The sequence below is a fragment of the Rattus norvegicus genome, chromosome 4 (genome assembly GCF_036323735.1).
Source record: "Rattus norvegicus strain BN/NHsdMcwi chromosome 4, GRCr8, whole genome shotgun sequence".
Classification (NCBI taxonomy): Eukaryota; Metazoa; Chordata; class Mammalia; order Rodentia; family Muridae; genus Rattus; species Rattus norvegicus.
In genome coordinates this window covers 42,860,356-42,883,178 of record NC_086022.1, presented here as the reverse complement: position 1 = coordinate 42,883,178, position 22,823 = coordinate 42,860,356, and the positions used below count along the sequence as shown (strand labels likewise).

General features: G+C 38.3%; 1 protein-coding gene across 1 annotated transcript in view; it reads left to right on the top strand.

Moving 5' to 3' along the window:
• Bmt2 (base methyltransferase of 25S rRNA 2 homolog) overlaps positions 1–22,823 on the top strand; it is a 63,827-nt gene that overhangs the window by 28,368 nt on the left and 12,636 nt on the right. Inside the window, exon 3 of the mRNA NM_001109221.3 lies at positions 16,781–16,951. Coding sequence (NP_001102691.1) covers positions 16,781–16,951 — 171 coding nt within the window. The remainder of the gene's footprint in view (positions 1–16,780; positions 16,952–22,823) is intronic.

Genomic DNA, 22,823 nt, shown 5'->3' with positions numbered 1-22,823 from the left:
CTGAAGGGAAGCCTGCGGGAGCATTTTCCTTATGGGTGATTGATTTGGGAAAGCCCAGAGCAGTGGGCATTACCACCCTTAGGCAGATGGTTCTGGGTTATAGAAGAGAGCAGACTGAGCCAGCTATGGAGAGCAAGCCATTAAATACCAGGCCTCGATGTCCTTTGCTTCAGTTTCTTCTTCTAGAATCCTGCCTTTAGTTAATATTGTTTCTGACTGTGATTGGGACAAGTAAGCAGAAATAAATCATTCCTCCCCACGTTACTTTGGGTCATTGTGTTTATCAAAGCAATAGATAGCAAATTATGATTCTATCAGTAGTTTGATATTATGTCTACTTAGCAGAATTATAATCGTAAGTTCATATGTCTGGCTTGGTGCTCCCCAAGTATGGATTCTTGGTTAGATTGGCGGTCCCAGGCCTGTATTTCTTCCTTGTGGAACAGTCTTAAATCCTTGAATCGGAGAGTAGCCAATTACCCTCACAAGCTTTGCGCCACTCTAGCGCCCATGGATAGATCCTGCCACGACACTTACTGTTGCGGTGCACAGTGTCGATGACTCACCCCAGCAGCCTCAGAGCAGCGTCCAGTGCTATGAAAGTCAACTAGAGTGGAGCAATCCTCTTGTCAGTTACAATTTGATTCACCTGTCTGTGACTGAAGTGTGGTATCTTCTGCAGTAGGATCTTACCCTCAAGTTCTAGTGAGCGGTCAAGAGCAAACTATAGCCTCTGTTGTTTGTGGGGTCTTTGGAATACCACTATCCAACACTTCCAAGGAGTTATGGCACACAAATCACTAGACTTTTTATTTGGCACTCTGGTTTCTGGGAGGAATCTCCTGTGGAGAGTAACTCTATCAAAGTCTTACATGGAAAAAAATGTAGATATATTGCTCATAAAATACTAGTTTGCAAATGAATTTTCAAACATTCTTAATGTTAGCTATTTCATTCCTCACTCACACCTCAGCCCTCTCTACCTTCTAGTCCTCTCTCCCCCTATGTAAACTTCCCTTCCCATTCAGTTTTCCTGTCATGTCACCCATGTTGTGCTTTCTGCCTAAGATGTGTCTGTTATCTCCCCAGCCATGAACTCCTTTGGGTTTTCTGGATTCTGCAGGGACTCCAGGTTAAACATACAAACATAAAAAATTTGATGCAAATATCCACATATCAGAACATAGAACATTTTTGCTCTGGGTCTGGGTTATTGTTCTTTGCGAAACGTTTTCACCTTCATCTATTTGCTTGAAATGTTCATCATTTCATTTTCTTTATAGCTGAGTAAACATGTGTTGTATATAGGTATCACATGTTTTAGTCGTTGGTTGTTAGCCATCTAGGTGCTTTCACATCCTTGCTAGTGTAAATAGAGCAGCAGTGAACATGTAGTGGGAAATACAGTCATTTTATATGGTAATCGATTATTAATTTTTTGAGGAACCACCATAATGATTTCCATAGCGTATATATTAATTTGCCTTCCAAAATCTACACTTTCTTACCTGTAGATGGTAGCATGTCAGACATTGTTCCCTGCCCTTTTACTTAATTGTGAGATATGTTCTTCAGTATTATATTAGATGTTTGCAGAGAAATAGAAGCAGTATGTGTGTATGTGTGCACAATACATGCCTACACTTCTGTGTGAGTGCATAGTAATAGATTGGTTATAAAGAACTGACTGTTGCATTATTAAAGTCTGGTATATTCTAAGATCTTGATTTTAACTGTTAGATGAGTAAAACAGATTGCCTTTGGTCTCACCTACCCAGTCGGAATGAAATAATTCCCTTAAATTACTATAACATTTCTCCTACCTAATGTCAAAGAGCATCAGCTTTTTCCTGCCTTCAGGATCATATTAAACTGACTTTTCCTGGGTTTTGAGATCATTGGGGTTTTGGATAGTACAACACTATCATTGTTTGATACCTGTCACTGTTAAATATCATAAAGTAGAACTGTGTGTATCGACAGTGTATTGAAATGTTAAACTATATATTATAAAAGTTCTTTTTTGCTGTACCAATTAAAATATATTTAAAAAGATTCCCTAAATTGCAGACGAGGAATTTCTATTTATTATTTACTCATTTTCTAGTACTTTTATAATTTTAATTATTTTTATACTTATATATTTCACCTATTTGGAGTTTACCTGATGTTTATTGTGAACCACCACTCTTTTTTTTCTGCCTAAATAACTTTCCCCATGTGATTTCCCATTTCCCCAACATCACTTACACAAAAAACTAGATCATAGTGTTTTAACCTGATGCCTGCATGTTTTACTATTTACCTCACAGTTGATTTTGTTCTGTAAGTTCTCTCATGTTATGTATATTACAGGTCTCTGATGGGTGCCAGTGTTGTAATCACAGACTTACAAAATATTGTTCTGTGTCTCTATCCTGTCCACTCTTTTATAAGCCTTTTTCAGAGTTTTCTTGATGGTTTTCCCTGTATATTTTAGAATCAACTGCTTTACTTATTTTCTTAATTTCTTAAGATGAAATTATAAATTGTAAAAAGCTGATGCCTTCACCATATTGAATCATCTTGCCCATGAAATAAAGTAGGATTTTTTTTTTTTTTTGGTTTCCTCTACTTTTTACTCATACTCAATACTTCAAGGATTTCTAGATAGTGGTTATGCACATCTCTTGTTTTGCTTTTAGGCATTTTGTCATTTTGTTGCTATTATAAATATAAACTTTCCTTATATATTCTGAAGGACTAGTGTATATATTTGTATAAAATGTTTATGGATACTTATCATTTTTGTGAGATATACATGTATATATAACATATATAGCATATATATCACCAGTTAACATAATTTTATTACTATTCTTGTTAGTCCATGACTGTGTATTTGGCTGTCCAGATAGATATTCACAGTATCTTCTGAATATGCTGTGGTTTCTTCCTTTCCAGTCATCTGATCTGGTCTATTTCTCTTAATTCCCTGAGCCATCTTGCCAGCTATGCTGTCTGTTTCTTGAGTATGAATGCAATGTGAACAGCTGTGTCAGGCTGCTGTTGCCTTGACTTCACAGCTGTGACGAACTATGACACAGAATAAACCCTTTCTTCCTTAAATTGCTTTTGTCAAGAGTATTTTATCACAGGAGCAGGAAAAGAACAACGCTCACTTCTGTCAGGCTGCTGCTAGTTCTGCTTCAGTGTTTCTTAGTTCCTGTTAGGTATGATTTCACTAACTTACTCTGGCTTGCTTCCCTCACCCACAGTTTTTAGTTGTGGAATGGAGACATCAGAAGATAACAGCTGGGAGATGTTTCTCTCCTTGCACCCAAGGATCCAGAGATTAAGCTTGGACCCCAGCACTTTTAAGTTATCTTGCTGATCCATTACACAGCTTTGGTCTTTAATTCTAATTCTGTTTAGAATTATGGAAAGGAGCCATAATTAATTGCATATTTATTAAGTACATACCTTATATGGAGTCTCATAGATAATATATTGGCTTTTCTAATCTAGAGTTCCAAACTCTTCCACCTTCTGGCTACAAAACAGTTCCTGTGGTCTAAGGACTGAATAGATTTATAAAAGCCACAGGCCCACTTCTGGACCAATTCCTACCTTAGTTTCTCTTCTGGTTGCTTTGATAAAATTCTCTGACTAGAGCAACTTAAAGGGGAAAGGGTTTTTATGGCTCACACAGTTCTAGGTATAGTCTATCACAGTGTGGAAGTCAGAGCAGCAGGAGCTGGAAGCAGCTGGTTGTAGTTCACTCACAGTTTAAAAAAAAAAGATGATAATGAATGCTTTCTTTAGTGTTCAGCTTGGTTCCTCTACTTGTATAGTCCAAAATCTCCTGCCTGAGGGAATAGTCCTGCCCACTGGCAAGGTGTGCCTTCCTTCTTCAGTGGTCATTATAATAATACCCTAAGGGGCCATCTTTCAAATGATACTAAAATTTGTCAGGTTGATGATGTTCCTTAAATCAGGAACAGTATCACTTATAACAAATTATTTCTTTAGTTCGTTTTATCATGTATTTTTTAAATATCAAGCAGTCTATAGAGAAAAATAGTTTATTTTCATTTCATGGTAGGAAATATAATAATAATAGTAGTAGTAATAATAATAATAGGTTTTATAATCTTAAAGGAAAATTGTTCATATCTCATCTACTTATTTTTTTTCAGTTACTACTGTACTTTATTGTGTTCAACCAAATCACCATGTTACAAAAATAGCAAGCTGCCATAATAAAAAATAAGGCTCCTCTATCCAGCACCAGATAGCATCATTTTACTTTCAAGCCTAGAAATTGCACACTTGTATATAAACCAATCGAAGATGAGGATTGAGAGTTCATCTTGGTGGATTTTTCCTTTGATGAATATGAAGTGTCCTTCCTTATCTTTTTTGATGACTTTTAATTGAAAATTGATTTTATTTGATATTAGAATGGCTACTCCAGCTTGCTTCTTCTGACCATTTGCTTGGAAAGTTGTTTTCCAGCCTTTCACTCTGAGGTAGTGTCTGTCTTTGTATCTGAGGTGTGTTTCCTGTAGGCAGCAGAATGCAGGGTCCTCATTGCGTATCCAGTTTGTTAATCTATGTCTTTTTATTGGGGAGTTGAGGCCATTGATGTTGAGAGATATTAAGGAATAGTGATTATTGCTTCCTGTTATATTCATATTTGGATGTGAGGTTATGTTTGTGTGCTTTTCTTCTCTTTGTTTTGTTGCCAAGATGATTAGTTTCTTGCTTCTTCTAGGGTATAGCTTGCCTCCTTATGTTGGGCTTTACCATTTATTATCCTTTGTAGTGCTGGATTTGTAGAAAGATATTGTGTAAATTTGGTTTTGTCATGGAATATCTTGGTTTCTCCATCTATGTTAATTGAGAGTTTTGCAGGATACAGTAACCTGGGCTGGCATTTGTGTTCTCTTAGGGTCTGTATGACATCTGTCCAGGATCTTCTGGCCTTCATAGTTTCTGGCGAAAAGTCTGGTGTGATTCTGATAGGTCTGCCTTTATATGTTACTTGACCTTTTTCCCTTACTGCTTTTAATATTCTTTCTTTATTTTGTGCGTTTGGTGTTTTGACAATTATGTGACGGGAGGTGTTTCTTTTCTGGTCCAATCTATTTGGAGTTCTGTAGGCTTCTTGTATGCCTATGGGTATCTCTTTTTTTAGGTTAGGGAAGTTTTCTTCTATGATTTTGTTGAAGATATTTACTGGTCCTTTGAGCTGGGAGTCTTCACTCTCTTCTATACCTATTGTCCTTAGGTTTGATCTTCTCATTGAGTCCTGGATTTCCTGTATGTTTTGGACCAGTAGCTTTTTCTGCTTTACATTATCTTTGACAGTTGAGTCAATGATTTCTATGGAATCTTCTGCTCCCGAGATTCTCTCTTCCATCTCTTATATTCTGTTGGTGAAGATTGTATCTACAGCTCCTTGTCTTTTCTTTTGATTTTCTATGTCCAGGGTTGTTTCCATGTGTTCTTTCTTGATTGCTTCTATTTCCATTTTTAATTCCTTCAACTGTTTGATTGTGTTTTCCTGGAATTCTTTCAGGGATTTTTGCGATTCCTCTCTGTAGGCTTCTACTTGTTCTCTAAGGGAGTTCTTTATGGCTTTCTTGAAGTCCTCCAGCATCATGATCAAATATGATTTTGAAACTAGATCTTGCTTTTCTGGTGTGTTTGGATATTCCGTGTTTGCTTTGGTGGGAGAATTGGGCTCCAATGATGCCATGTAGTCTTGGTTTCTGTTGCTTGGGTTCCTGCGCTTGCCTCTCGCCATCAGATTATCTCTAGTGTTACTTTGTTCTGCTATTTCTGACCGTGGCTAGACTGTCCTATAAGCCTGTGTGTCAGGAGTGCTATAGACCTGTTTTCCTGTTTTCTTTCAGCCAGTTATGGGGACAGAGTGTTCTGCTTTCGGGCATGTAGTTTTTCTTCTCTACAGGTCTTCAGCTGTTCCTGTGGGCCTGTGTCTTGAGTTCACCAGGCAGGTTTCTTGCAGGGGAAAAGTTGGTCCTACCTGTGGTTCCAAGGCTCAAGTGTGCTCGTGGGGTACTGCCTAAGTCCTCTCCGCAGCGGCAGCAACCGGGAAGATCTGCGCCGCTCTTTCCGGGAGCCTCCGTGCACCAGGGTTCCAGATGACGTTTGGTGTTTTCCTCTGGCGTCTGGATGTGCACAGAGTGCAGTCTCTTCTGGTTTCCCAGGCGTGTCTGTCTCTCTGAAGGTTTAGCTCTCCCTCCCACGGGATTTGGGTGCAGAGAACTGTTTATCCGGTCTGTTTCCTTCAGGTTCCGGCGGTGTCTCAGGCGCAGGGGTCCTGCCGCTCCGGGGCCCTCCCCTACGGGAACCCAGAGGCCTTATACAGTTGCTTTTTGGGCCAGGGATGTGGGCAGGGGTGGGCAGTGTTGGTGGTCTCCTCTGCTCTGCAGCCTCAGGAGTGCCCACCTGACCAGGCGGTGAGGTCTCTCTCCCACGGGGTTTGGGAGCAGAGAGCTGCTGCGGGCCGGGATCCGCGGGTCATCTCATCTACTTATAATAACTGATAAACACAAGTACACCGCCCCAGAGCTCCTAGGGACTAAACCGCCAACCAAAAAGTACACAAGGAGTGACCCATGGCTCCAGCCCCACATGTAGCAGAGGATGGCATTGTCTGGCATCAATAGGAGGAGAAGCCCTTGGTCCTGTGAAGGCTCGTTTCCCCAGTGTAAGGAATGCCAGAGTGGTGAGGTCGGAGTGGGTGGGTGGGAGGTTGGGAGCGGGAGCATCCTCATAGAAGCAGGGAGAAGGAGGATGGGAGAAGGGCGATCCGGGAAAGGGGATAGCATTTGAAATGTAAATACATAAAATATCCAATTTAAAAGAACATGCTAATTTATGCAATAAGAAGTAGTATTTTCAATGTTTAATGAACTTCTGGAGCTAATAACAGATAATGTATGTTTAGTCAGGTACTACTCTTAATGAAAACGCATGGAAAAAAAATTAAAACTTTCCTGGACACTCTTAATTTCCCCCACCCTCTGTCTTCAAGTTGCCCATGAAAACCTGCTACCATCTTGTAGTGTGCGTGAAGACCCTCCTCACTCTGGAAGGATTGTATTCTTTGCTCTGGAGGGAAGACTGTTTCATGAGACCAAAAAGAATACAGGTCTTGCTCTGTTTCAGCACAGTGTTAGCATTAGATCATGCCCCTTTTGTCTAACCACATTTTTATAGGGCTCAATCATGAGCATGCAAGGAAATCTTTATAAAAACTCATAGGACTGGGTACAGAGAACTTCTACAATGTTTCTTCTTGTGGGTTTCCTGAAGAAGACAGGAAGCTTTATCATACCTCCCACACACATCTTCCTTTGTATCTCTTTCTTAAATTGTATCCCTTGTAAAAAACCTTCTATAAAACAGTAAAATTAGTGTCTCCCTGAGTATTTGAGCCACTCAAGGGTGTTAATCAAACCAGAGGAGAGAATTCATAATTATTCGTTAGGTTACATCAGCAATGTAGCCTGAAGGATATGACTGACATCTATGTCACACACACATACCACATGCATCTATACTGAAAAACATTCTCCTGCATTAAACACAATCAATTAATTTTCTATATTATGTAGTAATTTTACCACTTATAAAAAAATTTACAGAGTTCTCAAACTTATCTCTATTTGACATTTTTTAACTGTATTTTGTTTCCAATTTTAACTAAATATATCACCTCTTTTTCCTGCCTCCAGCTTCTCCCATCCCATTCTTCCAACCCCTTCCATACCCTCCACTCTCAAGTTGATAGCTTTTTTTTATTATTATTGGTACAAAAACGTATGAGTAACAATTGAATATATATAGTTACATATATGTGTATATAAACATATATATATGCACACACAAATACAACCTTTCATATAAACAAATATATAGTTAAACTTGTATATATATTTATACATGCATACATACATATGCACATGATCATATACTTAAATGTGCACAAAGGTCATGAGACCTTGTTGCCTCACATTCTTGAGCCATTTTATTTATTTTCTTCATTAATTTAGTCATGTTACATCCTGATTGAAGCCCCCCTCCCTCCTTCCCCTTCTATCCCCCCCTACAGACACACAAAAACCTCCCCGTAATCCTCCTTCCCTTCTCATCAGAGAAGGGGAGGCCCATAGGGGTACCAACCAGCCTTGGCAAGTCAAATCACAGCTGGACTATGCACATCCTCTTCCCCCTCAGGCCAGACCAGGCATCCCAGGTAGAAGAAAGAAATCCAAAGACAGGCAGCAGAGTCAGAGATAGCCCCCACTCTAACTGCTAGAGAAGCCACGTGAAGACCAAACTGCACATCTGCTACAAATGTGTAAGGGGCCTACATCCAGCCCATTCATGCTTGTTGGTTGGTGGTTCAGTCTCTGAGCCCCCATTCATGCTTGTTAGTTGGTGGTTCAGTCTCTGAGCCCCCATGACTCTAAGTTGGTTGACTTTGTAGATCTTTTTCTGGTATCCTTGACCTCTCCATCTCCCTTAGTCCTATCCCCCACTCTTCTACTATACCCCTGAGTGCCACAAAATGTTTGGCTGTGGGTCTCTGCACCTGTCCATCAGCTGCTAGATGAAGACTCCCAGAAGACAGTTATGCTAGGCTGCTGTCTGCAAGCATAGCAGAGTATCATTAATAGTGTCAGGGGTTGGCGCTTTCCTGTGGGATGCATGAGTCATTGGTTGGCCATTCTATTATTTTCTACTACATCTTTATCCCTGTGAAACTTGTAGGTAGGACAAATTTTGGGTCCAACATGGGTGGGTTGATGTACCCTTCCCTCCACTGGAAGTCATACTACAAGAAGTGGTATACTTCAGTCTCCATACCAGCTGCAAGGAGTCTCAGTTAAAGTCACCCTTAAAGATTTCCTAGGAGCTTCCCTCATCCCAGGTCTCAAAGTTGATCCCGAGATGCCCACCCCCACTGATTTCCATTCTCTTTCCCAGCCCTCTCACTCCCCTTCCCACACCTGATCCTCACCCCTAATCCCCTTATCACATCCTCTCCCATCCAGTTCCCACTATCCATCCACCTCCAATGCCTGTTTTATTTCCTCTTCTGTGTGAGGTTCGAGCATCATTCCTTGGACCCTCTTTGTTATGTACCTCCTGTGGATCTGTAGATTATAGCAAGGTTATCCTGTACTTTATGGCTATTATCCACTTACAAGTGAGTACGTACCATGGATGTCTGGATCTGGGTTACCTCAACCTCACTCTGCGTGTTATTTTTTAGTTCCATCCATTTGCCTACAAATTTCATGACGTCATTGTTTTTGATAGCTGGATAGTATTTTCATTGTGTAAATATACAACATTTTCTTTATCCATTGTTCGGTTGAGGTATATCTAGGTTTCTAGTTTCTCACTATTATGAATAAAGCTGCAATGAACATAGTTGAGCAGGTGTGGTAGAACACCTTTTGGTATATGATTAGGAGTCTTATAGCTGAATCTTTTTTTTTCATCTTTATTAACTTGGGTATTTCTTATTTACATTTCAATTGTTATTCCCTTGCCCGGTTTCCAGGCAAACATCCCCCTAACACCTCCCCCTCCCTTTCTCTATGGGTGTTCCCCTCCCCATGCTCCCCCCATTACTGCCCCCCCCACAACAATCATGTTCACTGGGGGATCAGTCTTAGCAGGACCAAGGACTTCCCCTTCCACTGGTGCTCTTACTAGGCTATTCATTGATACCTATGAGGTTGGAGCCCAGGGTCAGTCCCTGTATAGTCTTTAGGTAGTGGCTTAGTCCCTGGAAGCTCTGGTTGGTTGGTATTATTGTTCATATGGGGTCTCAAGCCCCTTCAAGCTCTTTCAGTCCTTTCTAAGATTCCTTCAACGAGGGTCCTGTTTTCAGTCCAGTGGTTTACTGATGGTATTCACCTTTGTATTTGCTATATTCTGGCTGTGTCTCTCGGGAGAGATCTACATCCGGTTTCTGTCACCCTGCACTTTCATCCATCTTATCTAGTTTGGTGACTGAATATGTATGGGCTACATGTGGGGCAGACTCTGAATGGGTGTTCCTTCTGCCTCTGTTCTAAACTTTGCCTCCCTATTCTCTGTCAAGGGTATTCTTGTTCCCCTTCTAAAGAAGGAGTGAAGCATTCACATTTTGGTCATCCTTCTTGAGTTTCATGTGTTCTGTGCATCTAGGGTAATTCAAGCATTTGGGCTAATATCCACTTATCAATGAGTGCATACCATGTGTGTTTTTCTGTGATTGGGTTACCTCATCAGGATGATATTTTCCAGTTCCCTCCATTTGCTTATGAATTTCATAAAGTCATTGTTTTTGATAGCTGAGTAATATTCCATTGTGTAGATGTACCACATTTTCTGTATCCATTCCTCTGTTGAAGGGCATCTGGGTTCTTTCCAGCTTCTGGCTATTATAAATAAGGCTGCTATGAACATAGTGGAGCATGTATGTGTCTTTGTTGTATGTTGGAGCATCTTTTGGGTATATGCCCAAGAGAGGTATAGCTGGGTCCTCAGGGAGTTCAGTGTCCAATTTTCTGAGGAATCTCCAGACTGATTTCCAAAATGGTTGTACCAGTCTGCAATCCCACCAACAATGGGGGAGTGTTCCTCTTTCTCCACATCCTCACCAGCATCTGCTGTCACCTGAGTTTTTGATCTTAGCCATTCTCACTGGTGTGAGGTGCAATCTCAGGGTTGTTTTGATTTGCATTTCCCTAATGACTAAAGATGTTGAACATTTCTTTAGGTGTTTCTCAGCCATTCAGCATTCCTCAGCTGTGAATTCTTTGTTTAGCTCTGAACCCCATTTTTTTTAATTTAGAGAATACTTTATTAGTTTTTGTAATCAAACCCACGTATATAAGACCTTACATATTTAATACAGTGTGTTACCCCTGTACAAATGGAAAAAACTTAAGTTCAACATTTCTAGACCAATATGGCTGTTAATTTCTGTACAGTGCCAACTCAACACAGTAAACGGGGATACTTTTTTCGAAAGTTGACAGCACAGGTAAAGTTTCAAAAAATTCAAATTATATATCTGTATATATATATTTATATTTATATAAAAAGACCAATAATAGCAGTGTGTTATGCATCAACAGCAGCAACAGCTTTTCCAGTGAACCCCATTTTTTAATAGGGTTATTTGTCTCCTTTTCGAGATAAGCCCTCTATCTGCTGTAGGATTGGCAAAGATCTTTTCCCAATCTGTTGGTTGCCATTTTGTCCTAACAACAGTGTCCTTTGCCTTACAGAAGCTTTGCAGTTTTATGAGATCCCATTCGTCAATTCTTGATCTTAGAGCATAAGCCATTGGTGTTTAGTTCAGGAAATTTTCTCCAGTGCCCATGTGTTCCAGATGCTTCCCTAGTTTTTCTTCTATTAGTTTGAGTGTGTCTGGTTTGATGTGGAGGTCCTTGATCCACTTGGACTTAAGCTTTGTACAGGGTGATAAGCATGGATCGATCTGCATTCTTCTACATGTTGCCCTCCAGTTGAACCAGCATCATTTGCTGAAAATGCTATCTTTTTTCCATTGGATGGTTTTGGCTCCTTTGTCAAAAATTAAGTAACATAGGTATGTGGGTTCATTTCTGTGTCTTCAATTCTATTCCACTGGTCTATCTGTCTGTCTCTGTACCAATGCCATGCTGTTTTTATCACTATTGCTCTGTAATACCTCTTGAGTTCAGAGATAGTGATTCCCCCAGAAGTCCTTTTATTGTTGAGGATTGTTTTCGCTGTCCTGGGTTTTTTGTTATTCCAGATGAATTTGCAAATTGTTCTGTTTAACTCTCTGAAGAATTGGATTGGTATTTTCATGGGGATTGCATTGAATCTGTAGATCGCTTTTGGTAAAATGGCCATTTTTACTATATTAATCCTGCCAATCCATGAGCATGTGAGATATTCCCTTCTTGAGAGATCTTCTTCAATTTCTTTCTTCATAGGCTTGAATTCTCATTGTATAGATCTTTTACTTGCTTGGTTAAAGTCACACTGAGGTATTTTATATTATTTGGACTCTTATGAAGGATGCCGTTTCCCTAATTTCTTTCTCGGCTTGTTTCTCTTTTGTGTAGAGGAAGGCTACTGATTTATTTGAGTTAATTTTATTCCCAGCCACTTTGCTAAAGGTGTTTATCAGCTTTAGTAGTTCTCTGGTAGAACTTTTGGGATCACTTAAATATACTATCATATCATCTGCAAATAGTGATATTTTGACTTCTTCTTTTCCAATCTGTATCCCTTTGATCTCCTTTTGTTGTCTGATTGCTCTGGCTAGAACTTCAAGAACTATATTGAATAAGTAGGGAGAGAGTGGGCAGCCTTGTCAACTCCCTGATTTTACTGGGATTGCTTCAAGTTTCTCTCTGTAGCTGAGTCTTAACATAGAACTATTCCCATTTTTTTAAGAAATTGCCAAATTGATTTCCAAAGTGGTTGTAAACATTTGCACTCTAAGCAACATTGGAGGAGTGTTCCCCTTTATCCACATCCTTGCCAGTATGTGCTGTCCCTTGAGTTTTTGATCTTAGCCATTCTGATGGATGTAAAGTAGACTCTCAGAGTCATTTTGCTTTGCATTTCCCCAATGTCTAAGGACATTGAACATTTCTTCTTGACAATTAGAGATTCTTCTGTTGAGTATTGTGTTGAGCTCTGTACCCTATTTTTACCTGGGTTGTTTTGTTTGTTAGAGTCTAATTTCTTGATTATAAGCCTTCTTTGTTTTCTGTTGTTGAATTCCAGCTTTAATCCATGGTTGTCTGATGAGATACAAGGAGTTATCAATTTTGTTGTATCTGTTGATGTTTCCTTTGTGACTTGCTATATGGTCAGGTCTGTAGTAGGTTCCATGAGGTGCTGAGATGGTATATTCTTTTCTATTTCAGTAAAATGTTCCGTAGATCTCTGATAGGCTCATTTGATTCATAACCCGTGTTATTTTATTATTGTTTAGTTGCTGTTTCTATGATCCATCCATTGGTGAGAGTGTGGTGTTGAAGTCTCCCACTATTAATTTGTGGGCTTCAATGTGTGATTTACAAATGTGGGTGCTTTGGGGGCATAGATGTTAAGAATTGAGATGTCATCTTGGTGTATTTTTCCTTTGAGCATGAAGTGCCCTTCTCCATCTCTTTTGATTATTTCTGGTTGAAAGTTTGTTCTATTAGATATTAGAATGGCTACTCTAGTTTGCTTCTTTGGTCCGTTGCTTGGAAGACCTTTTTCCAGCCCTTTACTCTGAGGTAATTTCTATCTTCATTGCTGAGGCTTGTATGCAGCAGAATGATACATCCTGTTTTTATAGCTATTCTGTTAGCCTGTGTCTTTTTATTAGGGAATTGGGTCCTTTGTTATAGAGAAATATTAGTGAGTAGTGATTGTTAATTCCTGTTGGTTGTCGTGTGTGTGTGTGTGTGTGTGTGTGTGTGTGTGTGTGTGTGTGTGTGTGTGCGTGCACGTGTGCACATGCGAGTGTGTGTGTTTGTGTGTCCGGGGTTGTTTCCCTTCATTTTGGTTTGCTGGATTTAAGGTCATCTCCTTGTGCATTGACTGTGTTAGGATATCCAGGGCTTGCTATGGCAGGCTAGCTGGACACTGGTGGTGCCATATTGCCCTTGCTCTTGTTGATTGTGTTCTTCTGCTATCCTGTAGAGATCTGGTTTTTTCTAGTGTTGACTAGATGTTCATGCTGCTAAGAAGACTCCTCTGGAGTCTGATAATCAATCTTGGGGAGCAGCATGCTGCTCAGCTCTTCTGGCTATGCCTCAGGTTTATACCCTTTGACTCACTGTACATCCCAGACAAGTGTAAATGCTACGATGCCTGTCACAAGATGATCAACTATTGATGACAGAGAAAACTAGGAAAATTATGACTAGATACGGAAATTTTTTTCTGAAACTTTTTTTATACTTTCTTGTACTTCTTTCTACTTACATCCAGTTTTATGAAACGAACTGTTGTCATGGATATTGGCTGACAAGCTGTGAGTTACTTATTGTGTTACAATAAGTTTATCAGTGGATTGAGTACATTATAATAATGCTTTAAAAAGCACGATGGGTGATGGTCTTTTGATTGGTTTATAACTATAAATACCAAGTGGTATTGTATTAAAAAAGCAAAATAACATTGCCAAAAAATATATTTTGTATTCCATCAAGACTTTTTCTGTATCTATTGAGGTGATCATGAGGTTTTTGTCTTTAAAGACATTTATACAGTTTATTATATTTATTAGCTTAAATATGTTGAACTATCCTGCATTGTCTTGATAAAGCCAACTTGATCTTGGTGAGTGATCTTTGTCATTTAAAATTTATTTTCATACAGTATATTTTGATCATATTCTTTCCCTTTCCCCAAATAGTATATAGATGTGAGCTCAGCTGTAATAAAAAAAATTGAATTCAATAAAGCCCATCACCCTTCAAAATCTTTTTTGTATTTTGACTATATTATTTCCCCTCTACCCTCCTTACCCTCCCAACTTCTTTGTTTTCTTTCTTCAAAACTAAGCAACTAAGAAATAAACAACAACAAAGAAGAAAAACAAATAAAAAAGCTAATAAGATCAAAAAATAACAAAATGAAACTAAAGCTCGCAAAAGGGAAGCAGTAGAGACTGTTTTATGTTGACCAACTACTCCTGGGCCCATGTCCCTATACTGAATTGAAGGGCATTTTTCTGAGGATGCTTGCATCTATGTTCATTGGGTATATTGGCCTGGCATTTGTTTGGTTTGGTTTCATTGCTGTTGTGTTTTACCTGGTGTGGGCAGTCAGGTAACACAGGCTTCATAGAAAAATTTGGGAGTGTTCCTCCTGTTTTACAAAAGAGTAGAAGTATTAGTTGTAGTCCTTTAAAAGTTTGGTAGAATTCTCCTATGACTGTATCTGTGCTTGGGTTTTTTGTAGTCAATAGGCTAATCAGGAGAATTTCAGTCTCCTGAATTGTTCTGGGTCTGTTTAGGCTTTAGATCTCTCCTCAGTCTAAGTGTGATAGCTTGGAAATTTATCCATCTCCTTTAGACTTTCCAAGTTAATGAAGTACAGGACTTTTTAAGTATTTGACTGTAACATTCTGAATTCCTCTGCAGTCTATTGTAATCTTTCCTGTTCATTTCTGGTTCTGCTAATATGGGTCTTCTGTTTCTTTTGGTTAGTTGGGCCAAGAGTCTACCTATGTTTTCAGAGAATTAGCTCTTACATTCACTGATTCCTTGTATTGTTTATTTCTATTTCATTAATTTATACTTTAATTTTTGTTATTGCTTATTGTCTACTGTGTCTGAGTTTCACTTTTTCTTGTTTTTCCCAAATGTTTGCATTGTGCCATTAAGTCATTTATTTTTGCTCTGCCCCCATGGGTTTTATTGCCCCATTTAGTTTCAGGATGTTTTGATTTCTTTCGGGATCTTTTTTCCCTTGCTCCACTCATCATTCAGTAATGGTTAGTTTAATTTCTATGAGTTTGTACACTTCCTAGAGTTTTATTCACTATCAATTTTAAGTTTTATTGCATAATGGCCAGATAGGATGTGTGGAATTATATCAGTTTTTCTGTATTTTTTTTTAGGTTATTTTGTGTCCCAGCATGTGGTCTATTTTAGAGAAGCTTTCTGAGTCATAAATATTCTTTGATGTTTAAGTGGAATATTCTATAGGTGTCTCCTAGGGCCTTTTGATATAATGTCCTTTAATTCTGAGGTTTCTTTGTTTGTTTTTTTGTCCAGATGTCCTATTTATTGGAGAAAGGGAGGTTTTGAAGTCACCTGCTATTACTGGGTTTGTGTTAATTTTGTGGCTTTAATTCCATTTGTTTGCTTTTTCATATAAAACTGGGTACAACAGAGTTTGATATATCTATGTTTAGTATTGTATTAGTTTCTTGATTGGTCAGGGGTCATAAGTTGCATATCTGGAGCTAGGCTTATAGCTGGCAAATGGGTGGGGGAAGAGATAGTAAAAGTAGAAGGAACTTTTAAGTATTTAACATTTTTATAATAATGTATTTGAAAATATAATGTAATTATATTAGCATTCTCTACAGGAACAGAGCTAATAGGATGAATCTATCTGTCTAATACCTATCTATTTCTGTCTAATATTGATCATCTACCAATATACAAATAAGCAAGCAAACAATAAAGTAAGTAAATAAGTAAATAAATGGGATTTATTAGAGTGGCTTACAGACTGTGTTCCGCCTAATTAAAAAATGGCAGCCTGCCAAAAGAAAGTACAAGAATCCAGCGTTGTTCAATCCATGAGGCTAGGTGTCTCATCTAGACCTCAGCATTTTATTCCTGAAGAAATAGGCTCGAGTACCAATTAAGGAATGAACCAGGGAAAGCAAGGGCAAACAGGCAAAGAGCAAGTGCTTCCGTCTTCCATGCCCTTTATGTAGGCTGCCAGCAGAGGTTGTGGTCCAGATTTGAGGTGGTTCCTACCCCAGAAGATCTGGATTTAGGGTAGGTCTTCCCAACTCAAATGATCTAGTGAAGAAAAATCTCTCACAAGTATACCTGGTCAGTCACTTGGGCTTTAGTTAATTCCAGATGGCATCAATTTAACAACCAAGAAAGCTGTCACTGTAATATTTAGCTATTAAAAATAGGACCTTTTAATTTGAAAGTTTCACACTTTGAATAATGAGTGGTGATTTTTTTCATTTTAATTCATCACATCTAATGTTTTAAAATATTTTGATTTTTAGTGTATGCAGAGAGTATTTCCAAAATGGTGGGAAGAGAAAAGCACTTGAGAAAGATGAAAAACGAGCTGTCCTCGCCACTAAGACCACTCCAGCCTTAAACGTTCACGAGTCTTCTAAACTTGAAGGTCCTTTAACAAACCTCAGCTTTACAAGCCCTGAGTTTATAACTGAGTAAGTATATCTCATCTGTTTCAGTCCACATTTCCCCGGGAGCTGTGCTAATGCTAGTAGTGTAGTAAAACAGAACGTAGTGTAAAATGCTATGACGGGTAATACTTAGTAGCAGACAGTCTGCTTTCTCCTCTGCTGTATGAAAGGTTGAGACAGACAAATTTATAAGCTTTAAGTATAAGTCTATCATACGAGTTCAAGAAGTTTATGAAAACTTAGTGTTTCTGTAGCATATGTTGTCCTTACTAAAAATTAAAAAAATGGTTTATTAAATGTTATAATTGTTATGAATATATACAGAATCAAAATCATGAAAGTCAATTAAACTGCTTAAAGTAGTTAGCCACGAAGAAATTATAAATAATAAAAATATTAATACTAACCAATCATCTCAGTTATTGTTGAATCAAAAATGTACATGCACACACACCTTTATGCATGTAGATATAAAACTTGCCAGTTCATGAATATTATAATCCAGTTAACCATTGATATTAAAGTTATGTTTAGTCATAGTGCCAATAAATTTTTGTGTCATGTAATGTTTTACTAATTGTTTGAAAGTTATAGAGATATTCTTAATAAATGCTGAAAATGAAACATTCTCTCTCTGCCCTATCTACTGTGAGAATGAAGACCATTCTCAGCAGACTGTCGACATTCCAGAAAATGTCGCCATCACTCTGAAGGGCGCACAGCCATTGTGAAGGGCCCCAGGGAACTCTGAGGAGGGACTTCAATCACATCAGTGTAGAGCTGAGTCTTCTTGCAAAGAAAAAGAAAAGGCTCCGTGTTAACAAGTGGTGGGGTAACAGGAAGGAACTGGCCACTGCCAGAACCATCTGCAATCATGTTCAGAACATGGTCAAGGGTGTGACACTGGGCTTCTGTTACAAGAGGAGGTCTGTGGATGCTCACTTCCCTATCAACGTTGTTATTCAGGAGAATGGGTCTTTGGTTGAAATCCGAAATCTCTTGGGTGAAAAATAATCCAGAGGATGAGGACAGGTGTTGTTTGTTCTGTCTCTCAAGCCCAAAAGGATGAGTTAGTCCTTGAAGGAAATGACTTGTTTCAAATACAGCAGCTCTGCTTCAGCAAACCACACAGTTAAAAACAAGGTAACAAAGTTTTTGAATGGCATCTGTGTGTCTGAGAAGGGAACAGTATAGCAGTCTGATGAGTGAGACCTAAGTTTCATAGCTCCAGAAACAAGATCCTGATCACAAGTACAATTTGGGCTCTTTGGGAACAATAAAAGACTTATATATTGGAAAAAAATGCTGAAATTGCAAAATCAAACTCAATTTTGAGTAAGTATATTTGAGTAAGCCAAACTTTTGATACCAGCATAGCACTATCTTTGGTTACTCTGACCTTGTACTGTGCCAACTAGTTATAAGTAATTTCATCTAAATAAAATTAGTACATCATTGATTAGTTCACTAGGAAAAAGTAAGTCATCTTTGAGATTATTGCAAAGCTTTTAATGACTTGTCAGACATCTTGTTCCTTAGGTGTCATGAAATATCATAAATATTTCAACGTCGGTAGTTAGTGACAGAGCACTTGCCTGTATCTGTAAGGCCATAGGTGCTGTTGGGCATGAGTTTAAGCTGATATGGTCTTTGTTAGCCAGCTGGGGACTACATTGGGTGCTCACAATCCTTTCTCAGCCTTTCTTTGGATGAGTTTTCAAACATAAAAACCGTGTTCTGGGTTTACATACAAGAACAGTTAGGCAAAGTGGAATTACAGAAGCCAAATGGCAAGGTTAGTATATTTAGAGATTTTCCCAGAATTAGGATCTGTGATAGGTAGTTGTTTGTTTTAGTTGTGGCAGGTTGTGCTGTCTACATGCTGAGTCTTACATCCTGAATGTCACTTCTATCATGGAGTCAGTTGTGCTAAGATGTTGGGGCCTGCTCAGGTCTAAGGCCCTGTTACAGTTCAATCCCCAGTACTGCCAAACACTGATAGAGCTCTAATAGAGCTTGGGCCAGGATGCCCTCTATCTTCTGCCTGTCCATGTAAGAGTTGAATAAGGAGGATATATGAAATGTAAACAGTTTGCAAAACAGCCTCACCCTTCACTTTTTGCCAGTCCCTCTTCAGCCATGGTCTTGTGGGGGGCATGTCTACTTCCTCTGTATCTATTTTAGTTCCAAAATTTCTGGTTTATCTTCTAGTCTGAAGCTCAGCCTGACTAAGACTATCATAGCAACCTTAGTCTGGCCTACCTGCTGATTGTCCCTGTTTGTTCCAGGCTAAGTTACTGAGAATACTCTGTAAACTTTTCCACCCTACACCCCAAACCAACCCGGCCCCGTCAGGCAGGGAACTTGCTGCAGTTTCATAGCCAGCTTTGACCTGGAAGAATCTGAGGTTTTCTCTTGATGAAGCAGGTATGGCAGGAAGGAAAGCAGCTCCAGGAAGCACAACCCAGATCCTCAGCGCTCTTTGTGTACATTCACGACAGACGTCCTTCAGCCTATTGGCCTCTCCTTTGAATTCCTTGGAACAGCTATTTTTCATGATTTTTTCTAACTTTATAGTTCCTTCTTGAAGAATCGATTTGTTGATATATTTAGTTACATATCTCATTGCTGTGTTAAAATACATGACAAAAGTAACTTAAGGAAGGACTTACTTATTTTGGCTCCCAATTCAAGGATACAATCTATCTTGATTAGGGAAGACAGCAGTAGGGGTTCAAGGAAGCTGGCCTAGCTGTATCTACATAAGGATGCAGAGAGAGATGAATGCTAGTGTGCTTAGCAAGCTTTCTTGTTTTCATTCAGTCCAGAACACAACTCAGGATGGTAATGCCCACAGCTAAGATGGGCCTTCCCGCCTCGGTTAATCTAATCAAGGTAATCCATCTTAGGCATTCCCAGAGTCTAACCTTTAGGTTCATACAGGGGCTTGTTCCTAGGAGAGTCTAGACCCCCCAATGGCAGTCAACATTAACCATTACAATCAGCTTTTACCATAGTTAGATGTCTTCTGATTTCATTGTTAAGGTGAAAATATATTTTTATAGTATTTATAGGAAAGTATCTAACTATGATCGTTAAAGGTAAGAATTTACATTATATAATTTTAAGCATTCAGAGTGACTTTGCCTAAGGTGATTCTGCCTAGGTATTTTTCATCTAAAAAATTGTACAAACTGGGACTAAATATTCAAATATATGAACCTGTGGAGACCATCATCATTTAAACCACCACAGCAATATTGTTTAACTTTTCTTCTATCTTTATTATAGTACTTACATTAAAAATCACTATTATAGATTTTCCTGACTACCAATAGAATGAAGATACAAAAATGTTATATATAAGGATCATAAATAAAAGGGAAATAGTCCTTCATTCCTGGTTACATTTTAAGTATATTTCTTTCCAAGCTTTCTGTGGACATTAGTTTTTATAAAGACTGTCCCATACAGAATTTGTAAACTTTCTATGCCAATAAAACACTCACTTTTGCACAATGTTCTTCAGAAAAATACCACCAATGTTGTACCTCACTATGATGACCCAAATCTGTTAGATATTCAGGAAAACTATTCTTATATGATTATCTATTACTAAGTAGAGTATATGTGAGAGAAGACAGGGTATGATTGCCTACATGGAATCACTATAAGTAGTTCTAGGCCCTTGCACATGACTGCTGAATTGAGTTCAGTAAGTACTCATTACATAAACTTATCAGCATTGAACATTTTCATATTTGGGTTTTTTTTTTCCTCCTTATTGACACTGGAATAAATTGACAGATTTTGTAGTAATGTGTACACACACACACACACACACACACACACACACACGCACACACACATAAGAAGTAAATTTATTAAATAGAGAACAAGGGGCGCGATACAGAATTAGGGAAGTAAATATGTTCTGCGGGTAAGTGCTTCTTATGGCAGAAACAAGGCATGTATGAGACTACTTTACTTTCCAAAATACACACTAAAAACAGTAACTAGAACTTGGGTTTGGTCTTAGAACTCTTTTCAAAGAAGCCATTTTAAGTTAATCCTTAGTCTAAGAGAAGAAACTCATTATCAATATATTCATTGTGATTGCCAGATGGTGATCGTACAAGCCTTTCATTCCTGCATTTGGGTAGCAGAGCAGGCACAGCTCTGGGTGTGAGATTTGCATGTTCTTCAGTGCAAGTTCCAGGACTACACAGAGAAATTCTATCTCAAAGAAACAGAGTGAGAGGAGGAGGACAAGGGGGGTGGGGGGGAGAGCAAGCACATGCTCTCTCTCTCTTGAATGTTAATATTGTTACAAGAAAATGTCCCCAGGCTTTTCTACAGAAAAATTTGATGGAAGGATTTTCTCAATTGAGATTCTTGCCATATGACTGCCATTTGTACTGACAGTTACCCTTCCTAAGAGGGTAGTGGCTGACAGAGATTTGCAACTGAACGAAATACAGATAAAAAGTAACTATGGAGTGCTGAGCTCTAAATGAGACTTCTATTAGATCACTCCCTACCCACGAGTTTTTGGGAACACCATAGAAGATTATAAGAACTAGAGGTCAAGGACTGTTATGAATTGCTTTTGGATTTTTTTGTTTTTGATTTTGGGGGTTGTTTTGTTTGGTTTTTGGTTTTTTGTTTGTTTGTTTGTTTGTTTGATGTGACAGGATCATTGTACTCATGAACTCAGAGCATCTGTGGCTGCCCTCTAAGATCTGTACAAGATCAAGCCAATCAGCATTCCAGCGTGGATGGGGAAAGGGACTCAACTCCTACCCGAGAGCTATTTATAGTAGATGACTGCTTGTGGAAGGACAGTTAGTTTTCTTGAGAGGCATGGCCTGTCTTAACCCGTGAACATACTGGCAACAATAACTGAACCCAATGGGTTGTAAGCTAAAAATATATTGCATGAATGTACATGAAAAATCAAAGAACAGATAAGTTTAAAGACTAATACTGTTTACTTTTTAAGCTACTTTTTTTAAAAATGGGAAGAAATAAAGTTTCAAAACTCTGACCTTTCTGATAATGACTCAAAGTATTGGTTATTTAGAATAAACGTAATGAGAGTACAAATTCAAATACCATTTGGATAACAGCTCAGCTGGAAAATAGTCATGAGACCAGAACCATGATCCAAATATCTATAATATATTTAAAGAAAATCACAACTACAAAGTATTTTCTACTGAAATAAATACTGTTTGGAGGAACATATAAAATAAATGTACCTTTTTAGTAAGAGTTTTAAATTATTTAAACACCTTGTTAATCTCAGGTTATAAGATTTTTAATATAATTCTGTGAACTATGTTCTTATCACTATTTAGATTTACTACTTAAAACAAGTTATTATTCCTTTGGTAAATGAAATTTAATTTAATTTGATCTAATGTAAACATAAATCTAGTGATACTTTACACAAAATATAAAAAGAAAATTTAGGAAATGGATTCTTTAGTGTTTTATTTTGAAATAAATGGCTGTTTTCACTAGTAAGATACAAGTTCTTGGCTCTAACAACAAAGAGGTCATCAACCATGAAGTATTCATAGAATTTTAAGGGGAAGAGCTACATTTCAGTGATTTGGAATTCAACTGGGGGGTAGCGTGGGGGTTATAGTAGGTTAATGGCAATCTTACAAGTGACAGTAACTAGAAAAGTCAGGAAAAACTCTCTAGGAAGTACAGATTAGGAGTTTTACACAGCTGGCTAAGCACACTTGTGTGCTGTGTATGTACTGATTTATTTTTTCATTATCTTGAATCACCTAAATAAATTCTTTAATGTTAACATAATCACATTAACAGAACACTAAAACAGGTTAGCTCTCAGGCTCCTATCCAGATGTAAATATAGGTTACA